The sequence below is a fragment of the Malaclemys terrapin genome, chromosome 9 (genome assembly GCF_027887155.1).
Source record: "Malaclemys terrapin pileata isolate rMalTer1 chromosome 9, rMalTer1.hap1, whole genome shotgun sequence".
Classification (NCBI taxonomy): domain Eukaryota; kingdom Metazoa; phylum Chordata; order Testudines; family Emydidae; genus Malaclemys; species Malaclemys terrapin.
This window is the reverse complement of record NC_071513.1, coordinates 57,779,394-57,788,771: the sequence shown is the minus strand read 5'-3', so window position 1 is coordinate 57,788,771 and position 9,378 is coordinate 57,779,394. Positions and strand designations below refer to the sequence as shown.

Sequence of the window (9,378 nt, the reverse complement as noted above, 5' to 3'; positions counted from 1 at the left end):
TGTGCTTTCTTAGTAACTGGGGTTAGGTGGCCCCACCCTTGAGCTCTTAATGGGGCAAGTCACCCTGGTACAGTGACATTTGATTAAAATTGACAGGCACCATATTTAGAACCAAAAAAGATAGATAGATAGAAATCTCTCTCTCTCTCTCTCTATATATATATATACACACACACACAAAGCAGTTAGCCAGTGGAACTCATTGCCTCAAGGAATCACTGATGTCAAGAGCTCAGCAAGATTCAAGAAAAGTTTAGACAGTTACATGGATAATGAGAACATGCAGAGAAACAATAGATAGTATCTTTAAAAAAATCCAAAGTTTGGAAGAATATAAACACTCACACTTTAGGGCACACAAGCCAGGCTCTAACAGATGGATGTTGGGAAGAAACCTGTCCATGGGAAAAATTATTACATAATTGTTCAGCTTTTGGGTTTTATTGCACCTACCTCGGAAGCATCCAATATTAGCCACTGTCGGACAGGGTACTGGACTACATGAAACCCTGGTCTGATCTGTTACGGCAATTCCTGTTTGTGTGCAGGAGTTTTGGTTAATGGGGTAAAACCTTCGGTTTAATGCACAATGCAGATTGCTCATCCATCTTTACTAAGGTGGCTGTTTTCCACCTTGTTAAATGAGCAGTGTAGCACAGCATTACAAGCAGCACAGAATAAGTTTTGCAAAATATACTGCTGACTAGAGACAAAGCTCTGGTTGAGAACCACTGGGGGAAAAAAAAAAAAAACAGGATTGAAGCAATGATCATGAGATCACAAAACATTATCAGATTTTGCTAGTGCTAGATTGCAGTCCTTCAGAAAGGGAAGTAAATTGCATGCTTTATGGCAGGGGCTGGACTCACAATGCAAATCTTATTCAATGACCTTGACAGAATTTAGATGCAAAAGTGATCAAAAGAAAAACAAACCGCAGCTTCTTGTAAGCCATTGAGGGGCTTCAGCACATCACCAAGGGCTGGCTAGGTAACCCTTCAAACCATTCCTCCCCTTGCTCAGATTACACAAGCAGTTTGTTGGGCAAGATCACCAGAACTTAATTAACTAGAACTTTTGAGTCAGTGGCTCTTTGATCTAACATTAAGCTAAGCAAACTAGGAGAAAATTCAGACGCTACAAAAACATCATCAGCTTGGCTTTAATAACCTTTTTATTTGGTAGCATCATAAATAAACATTGACTCATCCTCTCTGTTCATCTCTAGTGGCTGAACCACAGAGGTTTGAGTCTGCTACATCCTTTGGCTAACAAAGCCAGGTCTTTTAGTCCAGGCAGGAGAGGATCATGCTTTTAGATCCACTGCTCCAGAGTTCGATCCCTGCTGCTGACAGCGCACCTAGAGATATCACATTACAACAGCAAGACCTGGCAGTTTAATACAAACAAAAAACTACATCCTAATGTGTTTGTAACTACCATCAGACCCCGTAGCTCCTCCAGAAGCCTGTTCTCCAAATCACTCATCATTTGGAGAAACAGCCTTATTCTCGTCTTCATCCAAATCTTGCAGCTGTTGACGAGAAAACTCCTCAAATACCAGGTCTTCATCTTGGGCACTGAAATGAAGGAAAGACAGGCCTTTCAAAACGGCATACCCCCTTTATACTGAGCTCAGTTTTCCACTGGGGGCCCTTCATCATCACTTCTCTCTTCCCCTTACATGCAGTGCCCTCTCACTTCACCAGTTGTGTCTTAAATCCTGAACCAAAGGCCCCTGAAATCAATGGGTGTCTTTCCATTGACTTCAATGGGCTTTGGATCACATGCCTACAACCCAGCCCTGTTGAGCCAGCTGGGACAGCAGGTGTTTTCTACACCAGTCAGGATAGTAGCCATGGAAGTTTACTAAATGCTGTAACATGTCCTTCCCTGCTGAATAGCATCATCTCCAGCTGGACAGCTTGGAAACGGGAAGGGCCTTTACAGACTACTAGAATTAACCTGTGGAACCGGTCTCATCTTGCTCATTCTACATTACGGTTCTGGACAAGACTAGGGGAATTTTCGATGCGTTAATTCACCAGGAGCTAGAATGACCAGCGGGACAATATTAAAAAGAAGCTTCATACCTCTCCATCACTGTAATTACCAGCATGCATAAAAAAGGAAAGAGGAGACACAGCAAAGGGTTAGAATAGAGTTTACTCTCAAGCTAATCAGGAATCTCACAAAATAAGAAGAGACAAAAAGATAACTCGTTTAGGAACTGGTGTTTTTTTCTGGAGCTTGAGGAGCAACCCAGAAAAACCTTATGTCATGACTATCTCAGTGCATAAAATAATGGTGCCCGGATGAAGCAAAATTAAATCACTTTAGGACCTGTTTACATGTGGAAACTGACTGGCTTAGCTACAGCAGAGTAACTATACCATAGCTATCGCTATATCAGCATAACTCCCCATGCGGACGCTCAGGGCTTGTCTCCACTTACTGGGGGAATCAATGCACGGTGAGCGATCCACCAGGGATTGACGACCCGCTAAATGGACCACTGCTCGCTCTCCGGTCGACTCCAGAACGAGAAGCATAAGGTAAGTCGATGGGAGAGTCTCTCTCGTTGACCCAGCGTGGTATAGACATCGCAAAAAGTCAACCTAAGCTATTTACGTAGCTGGAGTTATGTAACTAAGATCAACTGTGCCCCATAGTGTAGACCTGCCCTCAGTCTGGAATAAGTTTATTCCAGTATAATTATGGAACTAAAGCTCTTAGTGGAAACATATTCCATCAGCAGAGCTCAGACATCAAAGGGGCTAAGGAGCTAAAAAAAATTTCCCACACTGGCTTGCTAGGAACAACTGCTGCGAAAGGCGTCTGTGGGCTCACATATTAGCACCCAACAGGTGATACTGTTTTGTGACATGGTGTTCCTCTTAATTGGTCTGTCACTCTTATTTAAGTAGCCAGCCTGAACCGGAAGACGTCATTTATAAGCAATAAGTCAATTAAATCAAACGCTGTACAGAAGACAAAGTGGTAGGGACCACTCTTTTCTTTGGCAGCTTTTATTTTAGAGTGCAGAGTTCAGAATTTTACACTTGCTTAAATCTTACACTTAACCCTTTGGCACTAGCTGAATGCATTCACATGATGGGATTTTAGCCTATGCTTTCCCAGCGAGGAGCATTCATTGCTGCTCGCTTCCCTTTGGCTAACTTGGTGCCTTCAGCGGTCTCTCCATAAAGCAGTGATTAAGCAGAGTGTACGGTGTTATGGTGGTGGAGGGTTTTTTTTGTTTGTTTGTTGGGGGGGGGGAAGAGGGTGTCTGCTTTTCTGGTCACTTTAGCTCACCCAGTGACAGCTGCATCACCCACCCATCCCCCCGAGCCTAACTGCAGCCAGCTAGTCCAGACTGTCCCAGAAGTGGTCAGTGTCTGATTCTGGGTGTCTTAATAACTTGGTGCCAACTCAGGACACTGAGCTCTTGACTCCCAGTGGTGTTAAGCACCCACAACTCCAGCTGAAGTCAATGAACGGATGATTCTCAGCACTTCTGAAAACCAGGCCTTTAAAGTGCATCAGACCCAGCACCCATAAACAGAACCGCCTAAAATTAGTGGATCCTTTTTTTAAAGCATGGATCTGTATTTGTATTTCATACTCAGAGGATCATTTACTGTACTCATTGACTTCATTAAGAAATCTGGGATGTATGAATCTCACCCAATGGTCCATGCTCAATTGAAATGAGTTGGAAATTAAATATTTAGAGCAATACTTTTAGAACTGCCATCACACACCGTTTTGCTTTTGAATCAATGGTGTTAATTTTTTTTCTTTAAATACAGTCTTTTGCTTTTTCTCCCATTTGAAGTCTGATAGTTACTAAGGAAACGATGACATCACTGATGTGGGCGAAGCTTAGTGGTATCCACAAGTGCAGTACGCAGTCAATTTTATATCATGGGCAGGGGTTTTAGTCAGATTTAGAGACTGTCAGGAGACGAGTTACATAGGTAGGTACTGTGCTATATGCAGCACCATAACACCCATGACACACTGCTAGGTAAGATTATGCTCCGAAAGACGCAATTATACTAATTTTAGCTTAAAGCAGCCTTTCCTTCCTACAGGCTCATTAGCTAAAGGCCAACACACACTAGCAGTGCTGGGGCCAGATTCTTGCCCCGATGCAATGTCATTCTTTGCCTCTTAGTTTACGTACAATTATCATGTAGCTAAAGTTCTCAAGAGCCTGAACAAGGCTATGCAATTTCTTGCAACAATCCAACGTCTAAATAAATACAACTCGGCCTTTCAGATTTGAGGCGGGTGGGGGGGTTGTCTCACAGGACAAAAAATAGTATTTCATCACATGGTGCTATAAGCTTGCATTGTGCAATCAGAGCAATAAATCTATAGAATTAAAGTTGGGACAGATGGTAATTTCTATTATAAGCCTGATTTTTATCCTCTCCTAGCTCCTGGGGGGAGGTGGCAGAGCATGTTTATCGATTTTTTTTTTTTCAATTTTAGTAATTTTTGAAAGTTACTATGTAGCTAAGTATATTACAGGTATGAAATAAGGTTTAAAGAGATGCAGCCAATGTGTACACACTGTATGAGAAATCCAAGGCACAGAGACTATACAGAAATCTGAGAAAGGAAAGGTAGTAATCCGTTCCTGTCCGTCCCCCAGGCATAGAAATAAAAAAGGAGAGAATAGTTAGCAATAGCCCTACACTTCCGATATAAGCTTTTAACTTTCAAAACAGCACTGTATCATTTATAAACACATTTAAGGGACAAAATCTGCTGATGCAACTCAACACAGCTCCATTTATTTCAATGGAGCTGTGCCAGCATAGACCAGTAGAAAATGTGGTGAGAGAAAGAGACCAAATCCTCGACTGCTTCCTCTGCTTCACACTTTGTTTGAGATTCCTTAGGCTCAATTCATCCCTGCACAAATAAACATGCTGATACTGGATACATTCTATTTACTCTGACCCTGTATAATCCTGGGTGAGTTTTTTGGGTGGTGATGGGGCAGGGGGAGAAACAGAGGTGGAATTAGCTCAGCTTAGCTCAGCCCACTGAGGGCATCTTAATATGGTTTTCTCCCCTGGCATTTTAATCCTACTACATTTTTGGCTTTATAATATGATCTCCTTCCTGTTTCTCAATTGCATTCTCCCCCCCCCCCCCCCAAAAAAAAAAAAAAAAAAAACACGAGACAACGAAGTAAGTAGGGAGGCATAACAGACAATTGGTAACTTTTAGCTCATCAGCAATAATGAAGGGAACAGAAAAGATGAGGATGACAACTGATCTCAAAGTCCCCACACATAAATACATTTATCTATCCCTCTTAGAGGTTGCACAATCAGCTAAAAGAATTAGTCTATCTCCTGGTGCTTCTAGATTCCCTAAACACTGTTTGCTGCAGCTCAGTCTCTGCAATTAACTTTTGATCCACTTAATGAAATAACATCTAATTTGGAACTAACGAAGCACAACTTTTTTCTCAGAGTTCAGTGAAAAACTGGTGGAATCACTATCACAAATCAAAAGCATGAATCACTAACAGGAATAGTGACTAGAGATAATACAGGAAGCCAGAAACTACAGGATCTGGACAGATTTTCAGTTTACCATCTTAATTTGGTAGGTTTTATTCTTTATTCTGGGACCCTAAAACACACTCATGTTGAGTTTCTAAATCTGCTATGCAGGTTTCAAAGGGACTTTATTTTGTTCATTGTGTTTTCCTTTTTGAAGTGAAGGCATTTCTTTCCCCAATTAACTGCTTTTAGGGTTCCCCACACAATTACTGGCGAGTCTGTCCTGTTATTAAGTTATAGAAAATCTACTATTTTCATCTGTATGATAACCTAAAAATGAACTGTTAGAGAGGACTGTGATTTAGCAAATGATATATGGGCTGCTTCTTTGGTAAGAGGATGTGGTGGTGGAGTGTTTGAGAGGGATGTTTTGCAATCCTGAATTTCCAATGTATCCTTTTTAAGGCCAAGAAAAAACAGATCTATACTCTGGCTGAGACTGGATTGAAGTAAGAGGAAGACCCCATGGCTCTGGCATTAGCGTTTTCCCATAGAGGCACCAGGCCTACTTCCATTGTTAGGTTGCTGAATGTTTGAACACGAGGCCACGTGTGCACACATGCCTATGTAATGAACTGTAGCTCCAAACAAACACCACAGCTGTCTGCATCAATCAAACCTGTAATCTTCAATTCCCATTCTATTTGAATTACAGGAGTAACAATTAGGTATCAAGAAAGAAGTATCTTTGCTGGGATCAGGCCCAAAGCTCATGCACAGTAGGATGAAGTATTACACTCTCCCAGTCAGATAAACTAATCCCAAGTATCTGAGTCCACAGGAGTTCAAGTCCATCTAGAGTGCTATTTTGCAACAAATCAGATGGTATACATACAGATGTGCTCACCGTTTGTTACATTTAGGGCTCATCTTCACTGCAACACCTAGCCTGAATCAGTACAGTCAAGTTAGCCTAGCTCAAGTAAGAGTGGCCACACTGCAAAAGGACAGGCAAGCTACACAAAGCAATTGGATTAGTATCTGAGGAGTTGTGCAAACAGTAGCTGGAGCCTGTAGCTGGTCACTACATTATTAGCTTGAACATCAGCAACACTCAAACTTCAGCTCACACCCAGACAGGCCAGCTAGCTTGAGTTTAAAGCACCCTTTAACTCGAGCTACACCTGTATTTGTGGACAGGAAGCGGGTTAGGGGTAACACAAGTTATATCTTGACCCAACACTGCAGTGAAGACAAACCCTTAGTTGTGGTAACGTTTTTAGGGAATAATTTAAAGAAACATAGTGAACTTAAAAAAAACCAACCAAACAAAAAACAAACAATTATGTCTGAAAATATATCGACTGAAGTCACTAGAACTGAAAAGTTAGTAAGTGTTCCCACCCCCAAACCCCGTTTATTTATATTGTGCATTTGATAGCAATTTGGGTGAAGTTTGCAAAAGTACCTAGATGATTTAGCAGCTTTGTTTTGCTTTCAAAAATGACTCAGGGTCTCCTAAGACAATGGGACTGAGGCATTTTCAAAAATTGTGCTCTACATGACTCTGGAGCTGAAAAATCCTATGAATTTTCAATGAGACTTTGGCTCCTTAATCACTTAGACACTTGAAAACTGTTACCCTTGAAGATCTCCAGTCATTTCTACTGTTTCCTCTGCACAGTTAATCAGTTTCTCCCTTGCTGGAAAGACCCTTATAAACATCAAGAGGGGAGAAGGAAAAAATAGTTCTGATTTCTGTAAAACAATCTTTAGTTTAAAAACCCCTATGATATTCTATTTAAATGGTGATCAGCAATGGAAATTTTCCAAAATTAGCAAGTTTATTACAAATACAATGTTGGTACAATGTCCCTTATAACGTCTTCTCCCCCTCCCCTCCATGTGTGTGTGAAGGTGCCCTATTTTTATATTTTATACACATACACTCTTTCAATGCATGTGACAACTTCTTGCAAATGTGGAAGTGGTCTTAATTTGAAGCACTCTGCATCTATTCAGATGCCTACCCTCCATTTCTCCTGATACTCTACATTCTTCTGCCAAAATTATCTTCCTGAAGTGTGGGGAAGTAGAAGAGGGCTTTGCTGACAGCAAGCGTTCAAAAAAAATATATATAATCACATGCCACACACAAAAAATCATGCAATTAAAAAAAATCCATGGGATTTTGGGTTCTTTTGATTTGCCTCCTGCTTTGAGCCCTCAGGTTATACTCACTAATATTTTCAAGCTTTTCTCTGCAGCCATGAGAGTTAGAAATATTGTAAATGAAAGGTGAGATTCTCATGCGCTCTTGATTCCAGCCATTGAGGCTTTTAAGAAATACTCCAAAACATGACAACACTCATGATGATAAAGTCACAACAGTTGGCAACACTGTCTTCTTTAATCTGCTTGCTTGAGGAGTAACAAACCGTTTGTTACTCATTCCCTCCCCTGAAGTCAATGTGCGAAGCTTAGAGTTTTGTGTTTCTCATATATTTGTGGAGCCATGTGTCTCCTTAACACTGCTATGGAGCAAGCATTTAGTTCAAATGCTTTAGTTTTTTGTTTTGATTTGGTGGCTCGACTTCTTATCATGGAGTTAGAATATTGAGCTCCGCTGTCTTATTTATTAAACATATCCTGCCATATACTTTATGGCCACTAGGTGTCCCGCTAGTTATAGTTCTGCCTACGAATTTGGTGTGGCATTTTTCCTTCTCCGTCATGCAGTTTAAGATTCCCATCAAAGGGAAATCTAGTATGAGAAACAGTTTTAGAAATTCCTTCAGTTCGCGGCGTGCTGGCTGCCTTGTCCGGGCATGGCTTTAATACAAATATGTTTTTAAAAATTAGATTACTCTTTTTAGACCAGGTCACTACCCAGCCTTGAACAGCTCTATGAAAACATTACACCCTATCCAGAGCCATGTTAGCTGGAACTGAGTTTCACTTCCTAACAAGGGCAAAATTAACATGGATAGAACCTTTAGTCTGTGCCCTGATTTGTGGTGTTTCTCTCTCTCAGTACACCAGTGTCCTCCTCTAATTCAAAGCAGATTAAAGAAGACAGGATTGATGTCTGTCCCTTTCAAGTGGGGGTTACAGTTTAGGACAAAATGCCCATCTCTACAGACCCCTTCCCTTTTGTCCCCTCTAACCCTTCCCTTTCGGTACATCAGGGTTGGTTTGCTCATTTGACTTGGCATCACCTCTTTGCTAAACTTGTCCTGTAGTTCTCGCTCCATCCCAAAGAGCAATAGCTATGTTCTTGGGCACAACAGGATTGCACATAAATGCCGTGCTTTAGCTTTGGGCATTTAGTTATTTATTTTGCGGGCCCAAAGACAGGGAGAGAAGCAGTGAAGGAGCAAGGAATTTTTCTTTGAATACTATCAGAGGGGTAGCCGTGTTAGTCTGAATCTGTAAAAAGCAACAGAGGGTCCTGTGGCACCTTTGAGACTAACAGAAGTATTGGGAGCATAAGCTTTCGTGGTTAAGAACCTCACTTCTTCAGATGCAAGTAATGGAAATCTCCAGAGGCAGGTATAAATCAGTGTGGAGATAACGAGGTTAGTTCAATCAGGGAGGGTGAGGTGCTCTGCTAGCAGTTGAGGTGTGAACACCAAGGGAGGAGAAACTGCTTCTGTAGTTGGATAGCCATTCACAGTCTTTGTTTAATCCTGATCTGATGGTGTCAAATTTGCAAATGAACTGGAGCTCAGCAGTTTCTCTTTGGAGTCTGGTCCTGAAGTTTTTTTGCTGTAAGATGGCTACCTTTACATCTGCTATTGTGTGGCCAGGGAGGTTGAAGTGTTCTCCTACAGGTTTTTGTATATTGCCA

At 41.4% G+C, this 9,378-nt stretch overlaps 1 protein-coding gene across 6 annotated transcripts in view; it reads right to left on the bottom strand.

The window, feature by feature from the left end:
* Nucleotides 1–1,162: 1,162 nt before the first annotated feature.
* Nucleotides 1,163–9,378, bottom strand: part of SAG (S-antigen visual arrestin) — a 29,026-nt gene continuing 20,810 nt past the window's right edge. For all 6 annotated transcript variants that reach the window (XM_054040771.1, XM_054040768.1, XM_054040767.1 and 3 more), the window contains one exon: nt 1,163–1,580. In XM_054040771.1, coding sequence (XP_053896746.1) covers nt 1,375–1,580 — 206 coding nt within the window. In that variant the 3' untranslated portion in view covers nt 1,163–1,374. The remainder of the gene's footprint in view (nt 1,581–9,378) is intronic.